At 41.4% G+C, this 26,875-nt stretch overlaps 1 protein-coding gene across 10 annotated transcripts in view; it reads right to left on the reverse strand.

The window, feature by feature from the left end:
• Positions 1-26,875, reverse strand: part of KIF13A (kinesin family member 13A) — a 203,350-nt gene that overhangs the window by 14,460 nt on the left and 162,015 nt on the right. For 7 of the 10 annotated variants that reach the window (XM_084872709.1, XM_084872707.1, XM_084872703.1 and 4 more), the window contains 15 exons: positions 24,688-24,898; positions 23,206-23,368; positions 21,736-21,876; positions 20,834-20,983; positions 18,373-18,534; positions 17,675-17,848; positions 15,287-15,438; positions 14,164-14,296; positions 13,827-13,973; positions 10,520-10,558; positions 8,855-8,954; positions 7,527-7,653; positions 2,670-2,725; positions 1,317-1,441; positions 664-840 (listed from right to left, as the gene is read on the reverse strand). In XM_084872709.1, coding sequence (XP_084728835.1) covers positions 664-840; positions 1,317-1,441; positions 2,670-2,725; positions 7,527-7,653; positions 8,855-8,954; positions 10,520-10,558; positions 13,827-13,973; positions 14,164-14,296; positions 15,287-15,438; positions 17,675-17,848; positions 18,373-18,534; positions 20,834-20,983; positions 21,736-21,876; positions 23,206-23,368; positions 24,688-24,898 — 2,057 coding nt within the window. The remainder of the gene's footprint in view (positions 1-663; positions 841-1,316; positions 1,442-2,669; positions 2,726-7,526; positions 7,654-8,854; positions 8,955-10,519; positions 10,559-13,826; positions 13,974-14,163; positions 14,297-15,286; positions 15,439-17,674; positions 17,849-18,372; positions 18,535-20,833; positions 20,984-21,735; positions 21,877-23,205; positions 23,369-24,687; positions 24,899-26,875) is intronic. The other 3 variants (XM_084872710.1, XM_084872705.1, XM_084872704.1) reach the window with 1 other exon arrangement.

Consider the following 26,875-nt stretch of genomic DNA (forward strand, 5'->3'; position numbering starts at 1 on the left):
GAAAATATAAGTTACTTAGTTTTGTAATAATTGTAAAGGCATTACCAAACACTGTTTTTGATACACCCACAATACTCAAAATAGAACAACAACAACAGAAAAGGAACAGAAAAAGAAAACCAGAAAATTAATCTGTGTCCACCCATGAGGCACAATGATGTCCCGCTATTATTTAGGCAGAGTATGGAATTTGCAGGATTTTTATTGTGGTTGCTTCTCTCTCTCCCATTTGCTGCATTTCTTCTGATCATGCGAGGGTTGAACAGTCTATCCTGGCATCATCAGAAGAAAACTTGGCAGGATCAGCTTTGTGGATAGTGCCTCTGAGATGAGACCTGGGTAGGCATTCGGACAGGGATTTATTTGGGGCCTGCATTTTGTCCTGCTTTTGTCACTAATCCTCTTGGACCCGGCACTTAACCCTTAAAACAGTAAAATCTCATAGCTCCATTGCCTGCTAGGATTGAGGGTCTCAAATCGACAAAGATGGAAAGTCCTTGTGGATGACATTAATTTTGCTATCCTCAGACCCCACTATTTTGGATAAATAAGAATCAGATTGTAACTTGGCCAGTATGGTAACAATCTGCACATCCACTGTGTTAACATCACAAACACTACTCTGTGATAGAAGGGAAAACTTTGAACCAGGGCCTGTACTACCTGTTTGTTGTAAATATTGGCTGCAATCCGTTTTCGTAACACTATCTCCATAGCAGCCGGGTGGCTGAGCTGGACTGTGGTCTTCACTATCAGGTAAATCCTTTCATTCTGGGGAGTGACCCTATTCAAGTGAACAGAATCATGCACCGAGGAGTCCCACGAGGCTATGGCTGAAACCTAGAAAAGGGTGAAGGATGGAGAGATGGAAACAGGACATAAGTCAGGTGTATCACCCACTAGAGAAAGAAAACAAATGCAATTCAACTGAATAATATTGTCCTTAACAACAAGTTTCATTTAAAAAAAAAATTATATATATATAAAATTGATTTTTTACAGAGAGGAAGAGAGAGGGATAGAGAGTTAGAAAGACTGATGAGAGAGAATCATCGATCAGCTGCCTCTTGCACACCCCCTACTGGGGATGTGCCCGCAACCAAGGTACATGTCCTTAACCGGAATCGAACCTGGGACCTTTCAGTCCACAGGCTGCCGCTCTATCCACTGAGCGAAACTGGTTTCAGCAAGTTTCATTTTTTTTTTTTTTTTTAAAGCTCCCAGTCCTCCCCACCAAAGCAGACCATAGTAGTTTAATGGAAAGACAGGCCCACAGGCACATGAAGCCCTTAACGAGAACTTTAGGGATCAATTACCTCTTCATCACTGTGCTTTATGATGGGCAGGTAGAAAAACTGGCTGCCATGCTCCTTGGGCAGGATGGAGTTCACACCCGAGGCATGGGGGCCCACAAGCTGTTCATTGGCACTGAGGTCATCCGCTAACCGAGACCAGGGCCCAGAAACAAAAGTGGGGGAAAGTCAGTTTTTAATTAAGACCAAATAGATGAAGTTTACATGTAACATATTCAATTTTTCTTTCATTCCTTATCCTGCAGTTGATATAGACTCCAATACTCCCCCACAATCACTATTCTTTACAGGATTAACTGTGGGCCTTTGTGAGACTCCTACCAAATGAACTGAGTATATTCTATATGTAGTCCAAGGAGCAAATATTTTTATTACATATACACAACTTAAAATTTTGATGGTTTCTGATACCAATTCCTCCTGTAACCTAGTGTTAGGTTTGTTGTTCTACTCATATAACTTACACTAAATTAGATTTTGAGAAGTTCAATTATAAATTTAGACTCAAAGTCCTGAGCACTTAAGAGAAATCTGATAGCCTTCCAATGTTGTACCAAAGCGGAATTCAACCTTCACAAATCTCTGTAAGTAGCCATCCAGTTTCTGCTTGTACATCTCCAATAATGGGGAACTCACCATTTCATGAGGTACAGTCTACTTCTAGGTTTTTAAAAATTCTTCATATGAAGAGCCAAAGCCAATCTCCTCATATGTGCCTTCTCTCCATCACTAGACTTCCCTCCAGGAGAGAGGTTTTGAGGTTGTGTGCTGAGGATCCCAACGGCTGTGCAGAAGGGCCTGCCAGAGCCTGTCCCTCCCCAAACGCAGCAACTCTGCTTTTGTCTGGGGTTCCATTTAAGACTTCATTGTGAAAATGGGTTTTACTACTAAAACATATTAAAAACCACTGTTCTAGAGTCACTCAGGTTTGATCTCATTGCCACAGTGAGGGACAATCCTAACGTTGGGGGACTGTCATGTTTGGGTACCAACACCATTGTGGTGGAAGCAAAGGACACCAGTCAGAAACACAGATGCCTACTCCCTTGCAAAGCCTAGAGATTCAGAGTCCCTGAGGGTAATTTCCATGTCTGTTAGCATTTCAAAGCAATAGCTGCAGTAGTGTTCCTATATGAAGTTCCCAATTTCTCTTTAAAGATGAAATATCTACACCTCTCTTCTAGTGCTCTTACTTGTCATGGCCATATACATTTAGTTGGACTAACAGTATCACCTAGATATGGCATATGAGTAATTAGAAAAGTGATTCAATAAGGATCAAAATCATGTAGGTCTGAAGAGATTACAAACCTTAATTAAATGTGATAACCCCTAGACAGTTAGAGGTCTACTTACCGTTCAAATCAAGGAAGAGAACTGGTATGTGGATTTCCATTCCAGGTGGAGGGATCCTAAATTTAATAACAAAATTTAATCACAACCAAATATGTGTCTTACATCGTGATAGGTAATCAGACATCACAGAGGCACGGATGCAGAGGAGAACCATGCTCTTGGAGATACAGGCTCATTAATGACATATGTTCACGTTCTTGACATTCCTATTAATACAAACCATGGGAATTATGTGACTTACATAAAGAATTACCAGTTGTGTATATGAATTACATGGAATTAACCAAGACAAAGATTATTTGAAGCCTTTCTAAAAATAATTTAGTGATGGGGTAAAAGGGACGGGGATGTTGTTACAGTGGGAATAGGGGAGAGGATCAAAGACCTGAGGAAGTATACAAAAGAGACAATATTCAAAAGCTCAAAGAAGCTCAAAGAGAATGGAAGATGGAGGAAAGGAGGCAGAGTTGTGTGCAGGAAAGACCAAAGCCGTGTTTCATCAAAAACTTGTCCATCTGCATCGGAGTCAGCTTTGGGGGTGGGGAGGAGTGGGGTGTGTACTCTTAAAATGAAAGTCCTGGGCGCATCTTTTTTCTTCCAAATTAGAATAATTAGGAAGGGGACCAGGAATCTACATTTTACAAATAAGGTAAAAGTCTAAAGAGGGCCTCAAAGAGCAGAATACAATGGGACTGAGCTGGCTATTTATCACAAGTGGCTGCCACATGCTGCATGTGACCTATAGGATTCCAGCACAGAGGAAAATCTGCAGGGAGAAACATCAGGTTAAAAATTCTGTGCTGCCGCCGAAACCGGTTTGGCTCAATGGATAGACCGTCGGCTTGGGGACTGAAGGGTCCCAGGTTCGATTCCAGTTAAAGGCATGTACCTTGGTTGCGGGAATATCCCCAGTAGGGGGTGTGCAAGAGGCAGCTGATCGATGACTCTCTCTCATCGATGTTTCTAACTCTCTATCTCTCTCCCTTCCTCTCTGTACAAAATTAATAAAAAATTAAAAAAAAAAAAAATTCTGTGCTGCCAAAACTGGTTTGGCTCAGTGGATAGAGTGCAACCTGTGAACTGAAAGGTCCCGGGTTCGATTCCGGTCAAGGACATGTACATTGGTTGTGGGCACATCCCCAGTAGGGGGTGTGCAAGAGGCAGTTGATCAATGATTCTCTCTCATCGATGTTTCTAACTCTTTATCCCTCTCTCTTCCTCTCTGGAAAAAAATCAATAAAAATATATTTAAAAAAAAAATTCTGGGCCTGCAAACTCAGATTTTCTAGTTGTATAACCCCATGTAAGCAATTACACGTCCATTCATCGTTACAGACACAAGTAACATCACTCATGTTTCTGTGCCTATCCAAAAGAGATGATCTGGGCATGTGTTCAAAAGAAATTTGATTTCTCCTAAACGCCTAGGATATATTCTTAAGAATAAGAATGAGGGGGGAAAAAATAACCCAGGGAGGATCCAGGATGGCTGCACAGGTAAACACCTAATTGCAACCGCACACAATTTCAATGGAATACAACTAAAATATAAAATGGACATTGCCCAGAGCTACAGGTAGTCGACTGACTGAAAAATCTACAAGAAGGAAAGAGAAAACCAGAAGGAAAATCAGAGGAGCTGAAAAAGCCTAAGGTACGAAGACATGCTGCGCGTGCGAAGAGGATGGAGCCGGAGAGGAGGGGAAGGCTGGGTGCCTGCCTGGCGTTCCCTAGCAGGAAGGAAATAGAAGCCCCGGACTGGGCTGAGCCCCAGAACCGGCAGCGCTGAGCCCCAGTTCTAGGCCAGACCCTGGGGACGCAGGCTCAAACAGAGGGAGACAGGGCTGTGAGGTGGAATCCCAGGGGAGCGGCGAAAAGCAGTGCCCCCGGAGTCGCGCACATTGCGCGCAGAGGACAGACTGTTGACTCTGATGCTGGATTGCCCTAGCGGGAAGAAAACAAAACCTCCGGCAGTGCTGGGCCCCAGTTCCAACTGCTCTGAACCCCAGTTCTAGGCCAGACCCTGGGGACCCAGGCTCAAACAGAAGGAGATAGGGCTGTGAGGCAGAATCCCAGGGGAGCGGCGAAAGGCAGAGCAAAGGAAGGAATGTTGACTCTGATGCTAGACTGCCCTAGTGGGAAGGAGAAAAAAGCTCCAGACTGGGAAGAACGCGATGAGGAGCAGGAGCCGCTGCTGGACACCAGCCAGCCAGGTGCCGGCAAGGAGCTGGGCGACGGGGCCCCCAGCGGGACGTGCCGCTGGGCCCTCGACAGCTGATAGCGGGCCACGGAGCCGAGGCCGGGGGCTGCTTCCTGGGTGGTGCCGACCCCGGCAACAGGCTGAAGCCGTGCAGGAGGCCGAGGAAAACAAAGGGGTGCCACAGGCCAGCCTGCTGAGCTTCCAGTACGAGGAGGAAGAAACCGAAGAAGTTTTCAATGTGAAGAAATCAAGTTATAGCAAAAAGATAGTAAAATTACTTTAAAAAGAATATAAAGAAGATCTTGAAAAATCAAAGACTAAGACAGAACTCAACTCAGCAGCCAACATTACAACATAAATGCGTTAAAAAAAAAGAACAGAACGTTGGAGCGGCGGCGGCCAGGCTAAGAGTGGCCAGGCCCAAGGCAGTGGCAGCCAGGCCCAGGAGCAGCAGCAGCCAGGCCCGGAGCAGCCAGACCTGGGGCAGTGGCAGCCAGGCCTGGGGTGGAGGCGGCCAAGCCCAGGGTGGCCAGGCCCGGAGCAGCCAGGCCCGAAGTGGCCGGGCCCAGAGCAGCAGCAGCCAGGCCGGGAGCGGCCAGGCCGGGAACAGCAGCAACCAGGCCTGGAGTTGCCGGGCCCGGAGCAGCCGGGTTGGGAGCAGCCATACCCAGAGCAGCAGCAGCCAGGCCGGGAGCGGCCGGGCCCGGAGCTGCCAGGCCTGGAGCAGCCAGGTTGGGAGCAGCCAGGCTCAGAGCAGCAGCAGCGAAGCCCGGAGCAGCCGGGCCCAGAGCAGCCGGGTAGGGAGCAGCCAGTCCCAGAGCAGCAGAAACCAAGCTCGGAGCAGCCAGGCCCAGAGCGGCCGGGCCCAGAGCAGCCGGGTTGGGAGCAACCAGGCCCGGAGCAGCATCAGCCAGGCCTGGAGCGGCCGGGCCCAGAGCAGTTGGACCCAGAGCAGCCGGACCCAGAGCAGCCAGGCCCGGAGCAGCAGCAGCCAGGCCTGGAGCGGCCGGGCCCAGAGCAGTTGGACCCAGAGCAGCCGGACCCAGAGCAGCCAGGCCCGGAGCAGCAGCAGCCAGGCCCGGAGCGGCAGTGGCCAGACCTGAAGCAGCTAGTTGTGAAACGGACCAGAGCAACAGAGGCCAGGCCCGGAACAGCTCGCTCCTCGCCTGCCCATGCCCCAGGGCTGCCTCTCAGACATGGCTGGAAACTTTTGGGGGAACTTGAGGGTCTGCTGAATCAAGTGATGAAGGCTTAGATCTGGATGTGTTGAGTTATTATAGCGCTGGGGTGTAGATCTGTGAGTGCCTTGGGTGGGGTTGGTTGATCTATTCAGAAATGTCTTTTGTGTGAAGTGTATCCTTGGGCATGTGGAGGTATTATTGATTTGAGAAAATGCTAAGTAATTGATTTACTACCTGAAAAATTTAAAGTTCTGAAAGTTTAAGGTCTCTTGCCAAAAAGAGGTTTTAAAGCTAACACCTTAACTTTAATGGAGAAAGGGGAGGACAAGCCCTTCCCACCCAGAACAGGTAATCCAATTCCAACCAGCACCTATCTTTAAGCAATGTGTTCATTTACATTTGAATGGCTACACCTTTTGATAGCCTAAGGGCAAGTTTACATGTAAACAAGTTTGCTTCTCAATTCCCAGGGCATAAAAAACAAGGTTTAAAATTATTAGATTTTAAAATTTATTCTTAGAAGTGTAAAAGTTTATTAATTTAAAAAACAACAATAACAACAACAACAACAAAAAAAGGAGATTGAAAAACCTGATGAACAATATTAGCTGTTGATTGTAGTAGAGTCAGAGATACGGGAAGGGAGTGGACTGACAGTTCTCGGGGAAAGGGGGAGTGGTGAATGCGGGAAGAAACTGGGCATAAACTGTGCACCTATGGATGAGGACAATGGGGGGTTGGGGGGGGAAGGGTGGGGTGGGAACCTGGTGGAGGGGGGAAGAAATGAGGAACCTTTGTAATAATATGAACAATAAAGATTGATTAAAAAAAAAAAAAAGAATAAGAATGAGACTAAGCAGCAGCAGTAGTAGCAGTTACCCTTTAATGAATGGGCCCTATAAACAAGGTATTTTGTATATGTTATCTCTAATCTTCACAACAGTATCATAAAGGTAGCCCCATTAATGATTAAGAATGAAGCCTCAGAGAAGGTAAGTGACAACACTTAAGAGCTATAGCAGCCAGATCTGATAGACTGCATAATTTCAGCTTTACCTTTAATATCACAGTTAACAGGATATCACCCTGTTTCTTATGAGCATGAGGAATGACATATCAATCGATTGATTGTAGTTTAGATATATCTTCTGCCCTCTTTGACTACACCTGGAAACATCCTTCTTTTTGAGCCAAAATAAGAGAATTTCTAGAGATCAGGAAACCACATCCAAGTTGCTCATGCAGAGGAACTGAGGAGTGTGGTATTAGATTTCCCGCCAGGTAATAAATGCTCTCAGTCTTCCGCTTGTCTGCGGACGGGAGGAAAATGGGAAGGCGGCACTGGGGACAGGTGCCTGGGCAGCTCATGCTATTTAACATTTCCTGTGATAATCCAGGAAAGTCACTTGCGTGACTCTTGCGACAGGCCCTCTGAACCATCCTGTCAGACCCACACAGAAGGAAGGGTGGACTTACCAGTCGGCAGGTGCTCCGGGTATCCCACTGCCTGGAGCTGGCACCAGCACGGCATTCCTTTCCTCAGTCAGCCCCACCCACTGCTCCACAAGCCGGGCTTCCCGCTCCACTTCGTCCTCGGTTTTCTCTGTGGGGCAGAATGAGGGAATGAGCACCAAAAACGGGAAAAGTACAATTTCTACATTTAAAATAGATGAGTACTTGAACATCTGCTACACTACAAAGGATTTGAGGCTTGGAAGTTCAAGCCTGAGCATCCAGTTGGGCTTGGAGAGGCTAGGACACTAGCTAATGAGCCACAAACCAGAAGAGTAGAAGGAACATTGAAACAGGGATTAAAAGACTTGGGTTATTTTACTGGTTCTGTAAAATGTGGGGAAGTGATCCAATAGATGAATTTAGTTTCCTACTCTGTCTTAAAGGTATAATGAAGTCGTATCTACTTCATGCACTTGTTGGAATGATCAAATGAAATGATGGATGTGACATTGCTTTATAAAAACTATACACCATTTTATATAGAGAATTAAAGAATACCATATGCCGCACCCCACAAAACTAACTTTATTTTCCTTCATGCTCATTATGAAGAGATTTTATTTGACATATTTTGAAATCCTCTTACCTATGATACAACTCTGGAGCTACCTGGACAAAGTGAGTTTCACAGGTGGAGCACATGCCCAAAGGACGCTAAGAAAGTTGAGCCGAGATGTTGTGTTGGGGAGAATTTTGGCTAACTTCTTCATGAAGTGGATTAACACCTGTGATGTGTCCTTTGGTGCAGAGTCATCCGGAATGAGTAAATCATAAAGTGAGGATGCGAGACTATGGGTTTCAAGAGCCTATTTCTACTCTGGAATCTAGGAGGCGGTGGCCAGCATAAGGGGATTGCATCCTTGGAGCTCGGGCAGTGGCTGGAGCTACAGCCAGCTTTGGCTGAGTGTATGGCTACCTCCCAGCAGCAGCTGGGGCTGACCTGCCAATGGCTGTGCTTTTAGAAGTGACCCTTTAGCTGCTCTCAGTTCCAAGTTCTGAGCCCGACACAGCTCATTACTGAGATATGGTATTGATCATATTTGCATTCATCAAAACATAATTTCAGCTTAACATTTAACATCACAGTTAACTCAGAGTTTTATAAAAATGTATTAATTTCAAACTCAGAGCCTTCTTAAGCTAAGCCTGTACAATATGATATACAAATATCTATAATTGTTATAAAGTTAAAAACTAAGATACCATTATCCAACAAAAAGGAGAAAGCAACCCACTGCAAGTATCTAGAAGTGAAAAAGCTACTCCCGGGAAAGTTTAACCTCACATACCTTTTTTATTGCTGATTTTTTTAATCTGTTCATCTAAGTATTCTCGCCGCTTAATGAGTGCATCAGACCACCTCTCTCTTACACAGTTTAAGTCTTCTTCCTGGCATGAGGGAAGGAAAGCATTTTTCTGTAAAGTGCATAAACAACTAGTATTTCTTTTTTTAAAGATGTTTCATTGATTAGAAACTTTTCATTAGGAAAGGCCATTGAACATTGCAAGTTCAGTGTGATTAATATGCAAGAAAGCAAAGAGATCTCACGAACATTGCATGCTGATCGAGAATCCCGTTACTCAGAAATCAGAGCCCATATATTTCCAAAAGGATAATTGTACCTAAAAGCAAGAGAGACTCAAACTACACCAGCTGTTGGATGATTCCTACATGGTGTGTGTGCTTAAGCTGTAGCTATTCATCTGAAAGATTTGCAGTTCTCAGCTGAAGGACACCATGAACAGAGCCCAAACCATGTAACAGCAAATGGAATGGAAAATGACAGCTATTTTCATTGTTCACAGTTTAATGGCCTGATGACCTGTATTTTCTGAAACGCAAAGGATAGATCAGCAGAGAACCTTCCAAATTTGCCCCTACCATGAGGTAGCAAAAATCTCCCATGCAAAAACCCAACATGCAGCCAACCATGCTCTCCGAACTCCCAGAAGCAAGCCAACGGACTTCACGTGGATACGTGGCAGGAAGCGCAGACAGCTGCAGGAGTGACTTAATGGTGTTGCTGAGATCCAAGGGGATGTTTCTCTTATAGTTTGTTTTTGCTTGCTTGTTTCTTTTCTTAGTAAAATTATGATGAGGTAAAGAACCCATAATTCTATTCAAAATGTGCTAATTTGCTTGATTCTAATCTAACCCTTAAGACATTACATTCAGAGCAGACACCTGCAGACTTCTGAGGCTCTACCTACAATGCACACCCATGTTAAGCACAGGAAGGCACCAGGAAAACATGCTTTTGAAGTTTATGTGGGGAATTAGTAGAGAGACTGAACCAAATCCCAAATAGTCCATCCTAGTTCGCTGCCTTGACCACTGCTATTATTGCTCATTCTGTGATAGCAGATCCGTCAGCAGTGACTGGGTAAAACCTCACACTTGCACATATTAAAAAGTTGAGATTTAAATTTTCCAGGTTATAGGTAACTAACCTTGGCCTTAATGAAAGAAGAAAACTGGCTAAACAAAACAAAACTGTGTGCATAAAATGTCTTCAATTTTCTTACCCAACAAAAATCTCTTAAGTAAAATGGCATATTCGAACAATACTACTCTCTTGGATGTAAGGAGCTAAGTGTAGGTTCTTGTAGGAAAGACAAGAATCTTCTTACAGAACATGGATATATAACTGCACATATTTTAACATCACCAATTTAATACAGCAATCATGGTCTTGCTTAGAAAGGCTTTATAAGCTAGTCATTTGAGATGGCATAGCAAAATAGCAGAATTTGGTTATAAATTTTAAGCTGGCAGAGAAATCTATGTAGAGGCAGTATTGTATCCCTGATTACATTCAAAGCAAATCAAAAGCAAGTGAAAAACTGCATTTTCTTGCTCTACGCTCCTCCTTCCTCCGCCCTGCTCTCTGCTTTGCGGTGCTGGCAATTAGCAGCAGCTGTGCCCCATGCCATAGGATTGACGGCAGCAATACCTGATAACTATCCATATCATCACCATCCTCATCATCTCTCTGGCAGGAAAAAAAATAAACACAAAGGACATGCGTTTTGTTTCTCAAACAGCACACTTAAATAATTATTTAAGCTTAACACACACATTACAATGGACAGCACACACATCAGCATCATAAAACATTTAATTGAAACACAAAAAGGTTTAGTAGATTTAATTAACTTGTCTATAATTAAATTAAGAAATTTAAGTTTAAAAAAATAAAAAAAGAAGTCTCACTGGTGTGGCTTAGTGGTTGAATATTGACCCATGAACCAAGAAGTCACAGGTTCGATTCCCAGTAAGGGCATATGCCTGGGGATGTGGGCTCCATCCCAGCAAGGGGGGGGGGGGGGGGGGGGAGTGGCGCAAGCAGGATGTTTCTCTCATCGATTTTCTATCTCCCTATCTCTATTCCTTCCTCTCTCTCTCAAAATATTTTTAAAAAAAAAAAAAACATTAAAAAATAACAAAGAAAGGAATAATTTAAAAACAAGAACTCTCTTAGATGGGACTACCTGTTTTACTGCATTGTTAAGCAAATAGTTGCTGTGTATTTGTGGGTGAGCTACTTGAGATTTAGAGTAAGTTTAGAAACACAGAATGACAGAGAAAGGACTTTAGAGATTACGTTGCTTGACCTTTGAGTTTTAGCCATGAGGCAACTAAGGCCCAGAGGATGAAGTGATTTAATCCAAAAGTCACACACTTAATGGTAGGGGCAGGCCTGTAGCCTCCCACCTCACCACACCACTCTCACTGATGAAATCATCCAGTGAAAGCTCACTGGGGAACCTAAATCTATCTACTTTCAGAGCTCTGCACTAGACCACTGCAATAAGAGCAAAGGTCACTATTTTAAATATACGGATCTATCATTAGTCACTATTGTGTATATCACCATACATACCAAACAGCTGAGAAAAATCAGAACTGTGTTAATCCCATAGGAACTGCTTACAATAACATAAAATAACATTTTTGGCAAAAACATTTGGCAAATAAAATCACAGTGTTGAAAATAAAAGTTTTAGTTGAGACAATTTTCCTTAAAAATAAGAATAATGAAATTCCCATTTGTAGAGAATATTCATCCATATGAAGGCTAGGTCTTGTAACAACTTTCTTTCATTTTTTCTATGGTTACTGGAAGGTTAGTATTCAAGTGGTGGTCTAGTCATAAAAAAGACAAACTGTTTTTTTTTTTTTTTTCAAGTTTAAAACATAATGATATTATCCTCACACCTAAGTATATTTCAAAATATACTGCTACTTAAAAGTGCTTTAAAAATACAGTTAAGATTATTCTCTGTCTAGACTTAAAAACACCCTTTGTTTTAATTTGGCAACCACCATTATCTTTTGTGTGAGTAATTCATTAAATGGAAACAAAATACTGAAATAAGTTTTTATGAATTAATCCCCCATATTAATGAATCATTTATTATTATTTTTTAGATATAGGAGATACTTCTATTAACTGAAAACTAGCCTGAGCTTCTACGATGGATAACTGTTGTGATGCCAACATATTCTGGATTGGCCTGAGCTACTGAATCAGAAAATTTCTAAAGTACTACATCAACAACAAAAAGTTACCGGATATGTCCTTGACTGGGCATGGGAGTAAAAATAACTCCTTAAAATAGCCACAGTTTAAATTTGCATGACTGGTACTATGCTCTTTAAAGAACAACATTTAGCACTGGGGAAAGGCTGATATTTGAGAGCTCAAATATTGACAAAAATCTATTTTAACTCAAGAGGTATAGCTGTTGAACAAAGTGCAAATAAGCAATCCTTATAACATTCCTAGAATGGGGCATTTAGTCAGTTGATACTCCATATTCTGTAGGTCACAGTTTAGGACACACAGATTCAAAGTTTTATTTAAGGTCAGAAACATATTAAGCCACAAAAATTCTACTGCAGAAAGGGAGCTCCGAGAACGTAAGTCTACCTCATCATTTTGAAGAGAAAAAGGAACTTTTTAAAATTACCCAGGCAAGGTAACTATGCAGGAAGGCCAAACTAGACTTAAGCACACAGGTCTCCTCACTCTAATGGTTTCTACGAGGCCCCGCGGCCACCCCAAAGTTGACAGCCAAGTGAGGGACTGAATTAGGATGAGAATACAGACAGTCCAATTCCCTCCTCCATCCACAAGGAAAAGTCTTGTGGAAAAGACTGTCCCCAGGGTTTCACTCCCACTCTCCCCCTGGCCTTGGGGGCTCCGGCCTGAGATAAGGACAGCAGTGTCCAACAAAGCCATTCCTCCCTGAAGGCTGGAGAGTCCAAGAATGTTCTTTTTAGCTTCCAGGAAAGTCTTTGCCTGAATGCCATGAAACCAAAAGAAAGAGAGATAAGAGGTGAATCATTCTTGGAATGGACTGGGCTTACGCCCAGACTCCATTGGAGGTGTCCCCTTCCTCTCCTGACAGGGACAGTGCTCCCTCTCATGTGGCAGTGAGGGAGTCCCCATGTTATGGTCTGATTTCTCCCGTCCCTAATTCATACCTGAGATTAAACTAGGGACTTGAGGAAGCAGATGTATGCCTTCAGGACACTGGGGACAATTTCCTAATCTTAAAGTTTATTTTCAAGGAGTACTCCAGTTATATGAAGATCAATTCCTAGAGGTTTTTATCTTTTAATTTTAAAAAATGAATACACTATATTTAATAAGTGGAAAATTAATGGACAAAAATGATCAAGACAAATTTTAATTTTTTTAAAAATAATAAAGCTTTTAAAGAACTCATTATTTATGCCAGTATATGGGGGCAATTTTATTTTAATAAAAGTGGATCAGGCCAGGCAGCAATGCCAAATATCCAACTTAATTTGGATAAAAAATAAAACAAAAGTTGCCTAACGTAAATGAATATACTATTCATATTATTCATACATATTAAAATATTTATTTTAATACTGTAGCATTAAAATGTATATTTATAATTTGGATCAAAAATAAAATAAAAGTTGCCTAACGTAAATGAATATACTATTCATATTATTCATACATATTAAAATATATATTTTAATACTGTAGCATTAAAATATATATTTATAAATAAAATAATTATTAATCAACACTGAGCCAATGTTGTATTTTAAATCTAGAAAAAGGGCAAGGGGTAGAAATATGAGGGCAGGGCCAAATAGATGGTTAAGGCAAGGAATTCTGTTGTATTCCCAAATAGGTGTCTCCATCACAGGTCACGGATTTCCTTAATTCTGCATTAATCAATCTTCGTTAAGTACTGTTTCAAACCTGTTGGTCTTACCTGGTAACTGTCCAGCCCTCTTTGGAGCTTGGTGGACCGGGCAGTCACACAGCCAATAGATACTGACAGGATGGCTTCAACCATAAGTGGCAGTGTCCCTGAATGCTGTACAGGTTTGACTGTGACTTGCACTCTCCGGGAATGACCCTGTGGAGGTGAGGGTGCCATGAGGGAGTGATGTGGAAACGGGTGCCAGGAATGGGAATGGGGAGTGAAAGGGGAAGAGGAAAAAGAAGGGAAACAAATTAGGGAACAAAGAGTCAAATAATGCAAAAATTCCAGAGACTGTGTGTTAGAGGGGGACAACGAAGCCATGAGACAAAAACAAACCGAGTACCTGTCTGAGCTGAAAGATGCCCCCAGTGTTGACGTCTTTCGCCTGGTGAAGCTCCACTGCGGCGTACTCCCCTAGCTCGTTCAGTTCCAATATGGAGATCCACATTTCTATTCTGCGAGTCACTTCATTCCACCTGCAGAACGAATTCCAACACACAGCACTCTCACTGCCCAGGGGCACTATTAGGAATGAGCCACCGTTCACTGACAACTTGCTATGTGTTAGGCACTGTGCTATGGATGTTGCGTAGACTATTTTTCTATTAACTCTCAAAAACTTTCGGTGCACGTCCTTTATATTTTATTGAGGTATAACTTACATTTAGTGACATGTCCAGATCTTAAGCCCAGGGTTTGATGAGTTTTGACAAATGCATACATCTGTGTAAGCTATCCCACTGTTAACTTCAGAAAGTTGCTCTTGCCCTTTCCCATTCACCCACAACTACCCCTCCATGCAGAAGCCATGTAAGCTCATAGATTAGTTTTGCCTTTTCTAGAACTTCATGCAAATGAAATCATATAGTAGTATATACTCTTTTAGGTCTGGCTTATTTGGTTCTGCATGTTTTTGAGATTCAGTTAAGTGAATAGCAATAGTCTTTTTAAAATTTCTGAGTACTATTGTATTATATGAATACTACTACAATTTGTTTATCTATTTTCACATAGAAGGACACTTGGATTATTTGCAGTTTAGGACATTATCGAGTTGCCATAAACCTTTGTGTGTACAAATCAGCTTGTTTTCATATTTTTGGGTAAATACAGAGGAGTGGCATTGCTGGGTTACACTACAGGCAAATGATTAACTTTACAAGAAGATAGTTTCCTATTTTCTTCTATAAGCTTTACAGTTTTATAGTTATGGTGATGTAGTTTTGTGTATGGTGTGAAGTAAAAATCGAAGTTGTTTTTTTTCCATATTGGTATACAGTTTTTCAGTCTTGTTTGTTGAAAGGATTTTCCTTTCCCCATTGAATTTCTTTTTTGCCCAGTAGTTCCTTTGACCATTCTCATTTCACAAATGAGGAAACAGGCTCAGAGAATCCATTTTCTAACTACTGTCCAAGTGCTACTAGTACTCTTGGCCCTGTGTCTGAAGCTCACAGGAAAGTACGAACCTGTCATGCAGCGTTCTTGTCTTAGCATGAAGAGAATCCACCTCCCAGATGGAGCTACCATTCCCAGCACACCGGTGGCCCCACACTTCAATGGCCAGTGCTCCATCTGAAATGAACTCCAGGAATTCCTCAGTTACGTTCACCACATAGTCCTGGGGTAAGGGGAGGAAAGACAGAGCGACAAAAATTACACATGAAGAAATTCGTGACATTTTTCTTTCTACCTTTTAACTATATATAGTTCACTTTGGAGTATATTAGCTAGATCCCAACCTTAAAAACCATCTCTACTGTTTTCTAGAACACCATCAAGAAAAAAAAAGAACATAAAATCTGAAAGTGATATTATGAGGTAATTTAACCCCACCCCTTTCTTTTATAAATGAAGATAATGAAGAATGCTACTTGTTCCATGTCATACTGCTTGTGAGTTAGAGAGCTGACTGACTCTACGTTCCCTCAGTCCTGGCTCATCATTTATAGCTCCCCAGCTGCTCTGACGTTCAGCTGGCATGGACCAGTAAGCACATCAAAAGAGGAACACTTGATTGCTCTTTGCTTTGGTGTAGAAGACTAATAACAGAATGTAATTTTACATGATCATTGTCATGATTCTCAGCTCTTGCTCCTAGACTCTCCCACCCCAATTCCCCGTTTAAAGCACAAATAGATGACTGTGAGGAAACGAATCCTAACTGACTGAACAAAGTAGTAGGGAACAAAGTCAATTTTCTTTCCACTTGCGACTCCAGAGGGTGAAGACAACTCTGTGACTAACTTCTGGCGAGAGCTATCCAACCTCACACTATTTAACTTCTTATTTATTTCCTTTAGAGAGAGATCAAGCATTTTAGAAGAAAAATAAACTTAATGACCAATTAGTACAATCTACATTCTTTAAAGATGAAATAAACCCCAAGGGCACATAATGATTCCAGGGGCCCTGAGACCAGTATTTATTACACCAGCTGTTTACTAGAATGCACTTGAAATTCAGATTTTATTATCCAGCTAAATAGCAGCTTTGTAGATCCAAAGAAACACGGGGAATACAGAAACAAAAATTATTAATGAAAAAATTTGAGAAATAGATTGGTGAGAACAGGTAATAAATGTTAGTTATTTTTCAGGAAAAAAAAAAAGACTTGATAGTCTTTACATATGTGAAATTTTATAAATGGTGATATGGGATTTGTTTTTTAATTGTAGAACTAGAAGGAATAGGCACAATTTACAAAAAAATAAATAAAAGGTATTGAGTAACTATTAAGGATTGTCCATGGAAAAACAAAATTACGTAGGAAATAATCTTTCTGTCAAAAATGACTTGTTGGCATTCCAATGTGAAAACCAGAAGGGCAGCTAATGTCCCAAAGTAGGTCTATGCAATATTCCCCCAAAACCTGCTTTTCCCATTTTATATTTTCTTTCAAAACTCATATGGTAGCCCTAGCTGGTTTTGCTCAGTGGATAGAGTGTCGGCCTTGTGGACTGAAGGGACTCGGGATCTAGTTTGGTCAAGGGCATGTGCCTTGGTTGTACGTAGGCTCAATCCCCAGTAGGGGGCGGTGCAGGAAGCAGCTGATCAATGTTTCTCTCTCATGAATGTTTCTAACTCTCTCTCTCTCCCCCTTCCTCACTAGAAGATCAATGAAAACATATATAATAATAAAAGTGTAATATGCTAATTAGACTGGACAGCTGAACAAGCTTCCAGATGTCCTTCCGGATGAAACTGAGGTTGCGAGGGCTGAGGCAAGCCGCTGCAGCTGTGAGGGTCGAGCCCCTTGCATGAATTTCATGCATTGGGCTTCTAGTATTAAAATAAAATAAAAGACATACTGATGAAAAACAAAAACAAAAAAACTCATCATGTGATACATTAGAATGCTATGCTTAGAATTCTAAACTATATTCAAAAGAATGAAAACATCTACAGCAACTTACATGTTAAGATATCCAGTTATATCAAAGTAATAAGATATAATTTTGCAATATGTATAATGTAATCACATTTTTGTCAAAAAGTGTTTTAAGAAGTTGTGTGCATGACATTAAGAGTGTGTATCTATGCTTATTCATATATTTGAGCATGTGTTTACCACACATATAAATGTGGAATACAGAAAATAGTTTATCAAAATATGTATCAAACTGTCATTGGTCATCACACCTCTGGGGAGTATATGATATCGAGTACAGGTTTTTCAGATTTTATTTCAAGTACTTTTAAATTTTTTGAAATTATATTGAAGAACACTTTAAGGTTATAAAGCCCAATAAACATATTATGTCTATAAAACCTTCTTATGGTAGAAATTTCTAAAGTACAAGTAGACTTTTAAACTACACTCAGATTTGTTGCTTCCCACATAACTCATTCCATACCTTACAGTGAGAGAAGGTCACACTGTACTGGGCATCCTTGGACTGTGGGGACGGTACCTCCGGGTCCACTACTGGGGCAGCCACTGTGGACTCACACTGGTCCCAGAATGTGTATTGACAGAAGACAAAGTTCGAGAGGTTTAAGGGCAGCCCAGTTGCTTCTTTAATTTTCACCTGAGGAGACAGATTTTTAAAAATGCAACTATAACTTCTATAAAGAAAACATTAAACTATGCATTCTTTTCTTATTTCGACTTCCCCAAATTTAAGATTAAGCGATGAAATAATCAGTCATCCACCTGACATCTGAAAATATTTGGCACTGCTTCATTAGGGTTCTATCTAATGAAATCTGTACCGTAGTTCTATAACTAGCATATTAACTTGGTAACAAACACATACAATGCTCTAAAATTTTCCTAGTAATTGAGTTTCTGATATAGACATAACCTTTCTAGAAAAGTATGATTCAACAAACAATACACTCCTTGCATGTCAAATACACAGCCCTTTGAAATTCCACACACAGGTCATCAGAGAGCGTGCTATACTTCTGAAAAAAGGAGACTGTTCATCATTGTATTTACTGCCAGAAAGTTTAACTTCTACTATGCTCTGTGAAAAACTCATAAAATTTTCTACAAAGTTGTTTTGAATTAAGAGTCATTTTCCCGAGCCTCCCAGCACTGTCCTCTCACCCGGCAGGTCAGTTTTTTGACTCGGTGAATGACTTCCCCACTGCTGTCTACGACTTCAAGACTCCCACTCTCGCTGGAGTTCTCTGAGGAGTCGTCTTCCACCACGCGCTCCGGGACAGTCCCTGTGACGCGCATCACTTCCACGTGGAGACGCCCTGCAACCTGGGTCAAGGGACCAGCGGGTGCCGGGTTAAAAGGCATCGTGCACAACACAGACGGAGACAGGAAGCGTTCTATAAGATCCCTAAGGAGCAGCTGCACAGCTATCACTCGGACATCTCCAGCAAGGAGAGCTCAGCACTCCCGGAGCCAGTCCTTCCCACGCTTGCCCCTCCAATCATCCTGCCTGACTCTGAGCCAAACTTACCTGCCTGGAACTTGCCTTCTGGAGTCATCTTCATTCTTATCCTTCTTGTACAGGATAGCCCACACATAGCTTAAAGACTACTATCATATTCTACCTGGAGTCACCTATTTTCCATGTGTGTATATATTCGTTCACTTATTCATGCTATCCAATACCTGGCCTCTTGGGTATACCAAAAAAAAAAGACGCAGACTCTGCTGTCACGGCACTCAGTCAAGTGGGGAAAGACAGAGAAGTAAAAGCCCAGTAACAACAGTGTAGACTAGCTGCTACAACAGAGATGATGTACTGGTTGTTATGGAATAAATTTATCACCTCATCAACTATTTGCCAAGAACTGACACGGTGCCAGGAACTGCGCTAAGGGTTGTGTTGACAATAGTGAAGCAAAAAGACGTGATCACTAGGCTCAGGGAGTTCCTATTCTCCTGGGAGTAGAGAATGGGCTGTCATTCCCACTGGAGCTGAGGAGTGAGACCTACTCCAGGAGAAACAGCACACACATAGCCAAGGAGTTAGAAGAAAATAGTTCCTTTAAAATGGCTTTTCCAAAAAAGGGCTTAAAATGTCCTCACTATCCTAGTGGTTCTCAAAATAGGTGGTAGTTTAATAGTATCTCTCTTAAAGTTGTTGCAGAGAAATAAAAATTGTTGAAATTTGCATCCTCAGAGTTGTAATTGGTCAAGTTATCTTTTATACAACAGTGTGAGGTTGTAATCACTGCAGCTGTGAAGGTGACATGTGTTTTGGCAGAGCCACTGTCATCTTGAACAGTGAGCTTGTTTTTAAATGTAGCTCAGACCCAACTTCCACAGCAATGTGCACTGGTGCCAGGGACCTGGGAGATAGTGGCTGATGGTATTTGACAAGGCAGACAAATAGGAGGAAGTAGTAAGGGGAAGGGAGCAAATAAGAGAAATCGGAAGATAATAATTCTTAAGCTTTTTTCAATGCCTTTTGAGGATCTAATACATTTTTAATATAATTTCAGGGGATTCATGGAACTCTAAAGCCTTACATGGACCCTAGCTTAAGAACCCTGACTTAGCCTCTGGATCCCTTTGCCACAGGAGTTGTGCCCATTTTTAACACGAGAAAAAGCAACTCCAGCCCACTGGTCTTCCAAAGCAGAATGTTCACGGGGGATTGGGGGACAGGTAGGGTACGACATGAAGAAGGTAGGCTGTGTACTTGCACACCACAACTGGGAATCTAGGGTTGATTTTCTAGGTTTGCTTTAGGCAGAATGGCATCCTATTCTAACTAAGCCTGCTCTAAATAATCACAAAAAATAACCTTGCATGTTATTGAAGGACAAACTAGGAAATAAGGATACGGTTAAATTTAAAATTAAAACATGAGTTGATGGAATGGAAAATATAAAAAAAGTCTTAACTTGAACATTTTCTGAAATATCTTAGGCCTACATAAGACCATATTTCTAAATAACTGAACTGTGAGAGTTAAAAGGGGGTAACAATCCTGGCTGGTCTTTCTCTGTGGTTAGAGTGTCAGACCAAAGACCAAAGGGTCCAGGTTCGATTCCTGGTCAAAGGCCCAGATCAGGGTGTGTTCAGGAGTGAACCGATCGATCTCTTTCTCTCTCTCTCTGCTCTCCTTCCCTTTCTCACTCTCTCTAAAAATCAATGGGAAAAATAATCTTCGGGTGAGAATTAACCAAAAAATACTAAATAATAAAAGGGGGTAACAATGGGATAATGAAGCTTGTTTCCTTTGAATATTTTTGGTTTCAAATCTTGTAAAGACCACTTAGAGGCCAGGCGGGAACTAGAGTGTATCACAGAGGTAAGAGATTAAGAGAAATGAATGCAGGATACAGAGCAGAATCTGGTTTTCAAAGATTTCTAATTTGATTAAAAAAAAAAACACCTTCGAAACAAAAATATAAAATGTGTTATAATATTCTTAAAACCATGACTTAAGGTTGACAGTTTCTATTGATATTAGTAGAGAAAAAAGAATGAGGATTGTGACTCTTTTGCCCAGTTTCTGAATCAACCTCAAGAACTTAAACAGAAAACAAAACAAAAACTTGAACCACCATCACTTTCTCCGGCGCTGGCTTATCTTTACCTCCCCCTGCTGGCTGATGATAGGGACTGCATACTGAAGTTTCACATCACAATAGAGACACTCCAAAAACACATTAGCCACACCGATGAGGTTGTGATTCTCTTGGGCTTCATAGAAGGGGTCACCTCGTTTCCCATAAAGTCTCTTTGCCTGAATGATAGGAGAGGGAGGTAGTCAGCAGACATCAAAATGAAATAAAATGATTTAAAACTAGCATTAACAGTTTAAAAAGCATTTATTCAAACAAATTTAAAAAGTAAAATTAGAATCACATCACAAATAAAACAAAATTAGCACATTGTTAGTTGGGGAACTAAGGGCTATCTGTGTAGAGGATCCTTCTTCAGTTATTGCCTCATCTTCCCTAGCACACCCCACTTGCAGCCTGCTTCATTTCACTCCCCGTGCTTTGCCTCATTTCCTTCACCGAATCTTCTTTTTGACTAATAATGCCCCAAAAGTGAAATTATGTCTCTAAAATTATTCAGAGTAATCTACCCAGCCATGATCACAGCTCGGGGAGCATGAACATATGTTAATGAATATAAAATCCGCACAGACTCCATCCAGCTGACTTCTCACAACACTGACGCAGCAGCACAGATTCTGTTCCACTTTATTTCACTTAAAATGTAGTAAATATGCAGCCAAGTAAGAATACACGGTGTTCTCTTCATTTGGTTCTATCTGTGTAGGGATCACATGTTATGTTACTGACTCAACTTAGCATTCTTTTCAAGGTCACTTTTACTTTCCTTTTTTAACCTTAGTGTCCAGAGCACCAGTACAATGATTGTCAGGTGTGAGCACATGAGTGTGTGTGTCTGTGTCCTGACAATTAAATCATTTACACTTTCTGCTTCTAACATGTCCAAGTCTCCTTTACATTTTATCCTTTTTACCTCGGGAACTTTTTCCTTCCATTCTTGATAAAGGTCTCTCATATCAATTAATCTATTCTCCAGCTTCTCAATGGTCCAAACTTGCGTGCCTTTTCCTTTCCTCCTCACTTGAATAGCTGGCTCACTCACTATTGCTCCTCTCTGCAGAATGAAGAAAAGCAAAAGCAAAACAAACTTGTTATAACTTTTTGGATTGTTAAAGCAATACACATTATTGTAAAGTAGCAAGTTTAAGAAATATAATATATAAAAAATAATGAAATTCTACCACCTACAGAATATTTTGGTTTATTTTCCATCTTTTATGTATATCAAGGCACATACTTCATTTTTGTCAAAAGCAGAACCAAACAAAATATGAACTTCCTATTCCAGTTATCTCTCTACAGTTTTCATATTATGGTCATCTTCCTGTGTTCACTATTCTTCATAAACATGAATTTATAGGTAGCACAGCTACCCATTATCTGGATGGACTACTTATTTGACTATTTTTATGTGCAATATTATGGCTGTCTCAAATGTTTGCTATTTTTGCTGTAAAGGACACTGTGATAAGCATCCTTATACAAAAAGCATAATTACATTCTAAGTTTAATTCTATGACTACGGACTGAGAACACATTTCTCAAAAGAGAAGAACTTGGTCAAATGACCACAACCCAGCAAGACTGGTGAGACACTCCCTCCCCCATTTCTGTCTTGACCATGAGTGGATGAAGAACTATTCTTTTTCAAAGTTTCTCCTTAAAAAGAAAAATTTTCAAGTTGAACTGATGGGAAACATCCAAATGGTTGCAGAGTGCTCTGTGAATGTAAAGACAGCATACCAGTCTTCCTTTCTTATTCTGAAACTTAAAATGTAGTAAAAATGCAGCCAAGTAAGAATACACTGTGTTCTATGCAACAAAACATACACCTAACCCTCATTTCAGAAGGGGGCATTTGTACAAGAGAGAAAAGCAGGTGGGATTACTTTTACATATTTCTAGTTTTATTTTTATTTTTTTAATAAAATTTTAAAAATATTTTATTAATTTTGTAAGAGAGGGAGAGAGATAGAGAGTTAGAAACATCGATGAGAGAGAGTCATCGATCAGCTGCCTCTTGCACACCCCCTACTGGGGATATGCCCGCAACCAAGGTACATGCCCTTGACCAGAATCGAACCCGGGACCTTTCAGTCCCCAAGCCGATGCTCTATCCATTGAGCCAAACCGGTTTCAGCTACATATTTCTAGTTTTAAAGAAAGCATTTAAATTAGCAAACCCTTCAGGCCACCCAAATTCTCATATTCTGATCATAATATATCTAAGGGCATTTATACAAGGGAAGGTCCGTAGCAGAAGTTTCAAGAAGCATGAAAACTCTGGCTCACTTGAGGATTTCCTTGGGGAGGTCATCTTGGAGGTCAGGTTTACAGTCCATCATACAGGATTCACTAATGCACACTTTGCTCTCATTCTCACCTTTCTATTAGCACTGAGGTTTGTAGCAGGAATCTGCAGAGTCACCTGGTAGTCAGTGAGTTTGCTCATTTCCTCGGCTAAGAAGTTTGCCTCCCTCACCAAGGTGTTAGCCTTAACCAGCTGCTCGCGCAGTTTGGCCAGGCTCTGCCGGAAGAGTTCATCCCTGTGTTGTAGCAAAAAAGGAAATGAGAAAATGGAAAAGCAAAGGAAACAGCAATTTGTTTCTAAGTGAGTCCCCTTTCTCCTCTCAGGGGTCATCTTCCCTGGATATGGCTCAAGTTAATCATCTCTTTGGTAGAGAGAGATGCAGCGTGACTGCAAGAGTCAGAGTAGGACATCTGAAGTAGACTGCTCTGGCTTTTATCTCATTGGCCCAACTTACTAGCTAACCGACTGGCAAGTCATTTAACCTCCCCGCCTCAGTTTCCTCTTGTGTGAGATGGGGGGTGAAAATGGTAAAATAAAGCAGCAGACGTGCAGATTAGATAAACAATAGGTAAAGCATTTAGTGACTGGCACATGATAAATGATCAGTAAATGCCCGATGCTGCTTTATTCCTATTAATTATTATTATAACACAGGAGTTTATTAATGGGTCTATAGACTAACCTGGCTTTTTCAAAATTTGGGCTTTTTCATTTACTAGATGGGTGATTGAGATAGACTGAATCATTGATTGGCTGCCTCCTGCACGACCCCTACTGGAGATCGAGCTCGCAACTAGGGCATATGCCCATGACTGGAATTAAACCTGGGACCCTTGAGTCCACAGGCCTATCCACTGAGTCAAACTGGCTAGGGCTACCTCAGTTCTGATATAAATGCTTTAAAGTCATTGCTTCTCAGCTTTTTGGCTAAGATAAATGTTTTAAAGTCATAATAAAAATTTTACATTTAAGACAGGGGTCCTCAAACTTTTTAAAGTGGGGGCCAGATCACGGTCCCTCAGAGAGCTGGAGGGCCGGACTATATGAACTACTAATCCCTACTGTAACACCTTGGCTGCGCTCACTGCCCAAAAAACCTGGCGGGCAGGATCAGACTCCCCTGGGGGCTGCATGTGGCCCGCAGGCCGTAGTTTGAAGACCCCTGATTTAAGAGATTTCTTAACACTAAATTATATTTGAATAGAATCTAAAGTCAGAGAAATAAAAAATAAGGAGAAAGGCTTTTTTTGCTAAGAATTATTCAAATGGAGTGAAAATTTCTACCTCCATTTTGATACCTAACTTTCTAAGCCTTCAAACTTGGGATCATTTTTACTGAAGGTAAGGGGGTGGTGGTATGTCTTTAACAACTAACTACAAACATACCTAGGATGGACAATATCCTTGGAAAGGAAAGCCAATTGCTAACAATCCAGATGTGGGACTAAGATTTCCCTCTGTGCTAGGTCTGTCCCCCTTTACATGTCTCACAACCCTCCCCGAAAGCTCCACGGCCCTGAGCCTTGACTCTGGAGGACCGGGTTCCAGTCTTACCTCTCCTCTGCCCACTGGGTCACCTTCTGCTGAGCGGTCTGGCTGTAGGCCAGGCGGCCAGGGCCGCTGCTCTGGGGCTGCCTCTCCGGGGAGAGCTGCTGGCGGAGCTGCTCCAGCTCCCGCTCGTACATGAGCCGCTGCTCCTCCAGCGCACTCCGCTTCTCCTCCAGGTACTGCTTCTCCAGGACCTGCACCACATTTTGAACTGGGTCTGGTGAGTCAAGGGACAAGGCAAGGTGTCTTCAGTGGTGGCTAAGACAGGTGCCCGCCTGTGCGGCTTCAGCAAGAACCTTCCTCTTCCTCCCCCAGAATCCGACCTTCCCATGTGCTCCCTTAAGGGAGGCCTGAGTGGCCCTGTCAGACAGAACACTCTGAGTTTCCTTTTCACTAACATTTTAGATAAATTTCCTATACGTAAACATGTTACTTGCTTCAATTTGATGAGCTTATCCTAATGTTAAGTCATTAACCTACTATAAGCACAAGAGGAGAAGGGGATGGTGTCCTATACACTGGGGAAAAACGTCACGAAATGGAGGACAAGAGCATAGACAGCCACACAGATCCGATTGTTATGGTAGTGAATTTTTATGCTCACTTAGCATTCAGTTTTGGTACATGACAAAGGGTCTGTATTTCTGATTTTAACCAGAAATCACGCTACGCCTGAATTTCTCTAATGTGAGAGGAACAAAACTTATAGATCATAGCAAAATATTGATTGAGTACAGGGTCGGGCAATTTCTCAGGTGCTAATAACTAAGAGGGCAATTCACTTATAAAAATAAATGGTTATTTCTTGTAAATTTTTTCCTGCTGCAGATCTAGAGCTCAGCAACGTGAATGTGGGTGAACAGCATAGAGATGCTGACAGGCCACGCTCAGAAGGGCCATTCTATGACTAGAGGTGGCTGCGATGTAGGTAAGATTTGGTCCTGACGCGTACACTGGCTGAGAGAGGACATTCACTTGATAACGACTAATGAACTCAAAGCCAAGGAGAAAGACTAAGGCACTGACCACATATACAAAAAAGAATGTTACCGGCCTCTCTAAGTAAGTAGGTTGTAGGGAAATGGTATGTTAAACCCTCTGGAAAACCACCATCACATAAATATTTCACTGAAGTACAGGGGACCTAGATTAAATGTGCCCATATTCTCAGACTAGCTGGGGCTTAACTTCCTCCTTGTACATGAACACACTTGCCTGCTACTAAGTGCTATTTGTGTTGTATTTCTATTTATTGACTCTCAGTTTAACTTCCAAAATAAGAGTGGGAAATTAAGATTTTGTATAACATCTGATAATAGCTACTGACAGACTTTTCCAGATGGTCCTTAACAATTTGGGAAATAAATGTGGAAATTGTACTAATATTCTACATGAGCAGTAAGAGGAAAAAAAAAAAAGAGCATATTAGATAAAAAAAATAAGATTAAATCATACAAAACAAAAAGTAGAAAGCAATTAAAATATCACAATATGCACAGTGTATTAAGTTGTTTTAATACAAGTAACAACCGCAATACAGTAATAATTTATTAGCTGCTGGCTATATCTCAAGTAGAGGAATACACCCTATGCGTGCATCATCTCATGAAAGCGTTGCAGAAAACCTAAGAGTGGATATCATTTCACTTTAAAGATGAGGACACTGGGGCTCAGGAAGGTTAAGAAGCTGACCTAAGATCGCATCTGACCTCAGACCAGCGCTAACGGGCTGGGGTAGACATAAACTTAATAATCAATTAGTGTAGTATTCTCACCTCCAATGTTTTGCTCAGAATTAGTACTCTCTTAAAGAATACAGGATGGGGCAAAAGTAGGCTTATAATTATTCATACAAAAAATAATACAACAATTAATAACTATTAATACAATAATAAATTCTGTGTTTCACGTACTCATAATTATAAACCTTCTTTTGCCCCATTCTGTATTTTAAAAAAAATTTAGCCGAAACCGGTTTAGCTCAATGGATAGAGCGTCGGCTTGGGGACTGAAGGGACCCGGGTTCGATTCCGGTCAAGGGCATGTACCTTGGTTGCGGGCATATCCCCAGTAGGGGGTGTGCAAGAGGCAACTGATCGATGACTCTCTCTCATCAATGTTTCTAACTCTCTATCTCTCTCCCTTCCTCTCTATACAAAATCAATAAAATATATTAAAAAAAATTTATATCTTT

Source organism: Pipistrellus hanaki (assembly GCF_964339955.1).
Source record: "Pipistrellus hanaki genome assembly, chromosome: 2".
NCBI lineage: Eukaryota > Metazoa > Chordata > Mammalia > Chiroptera > Vespertilionidae > Pipistrellus > Pipistrellus hanaki.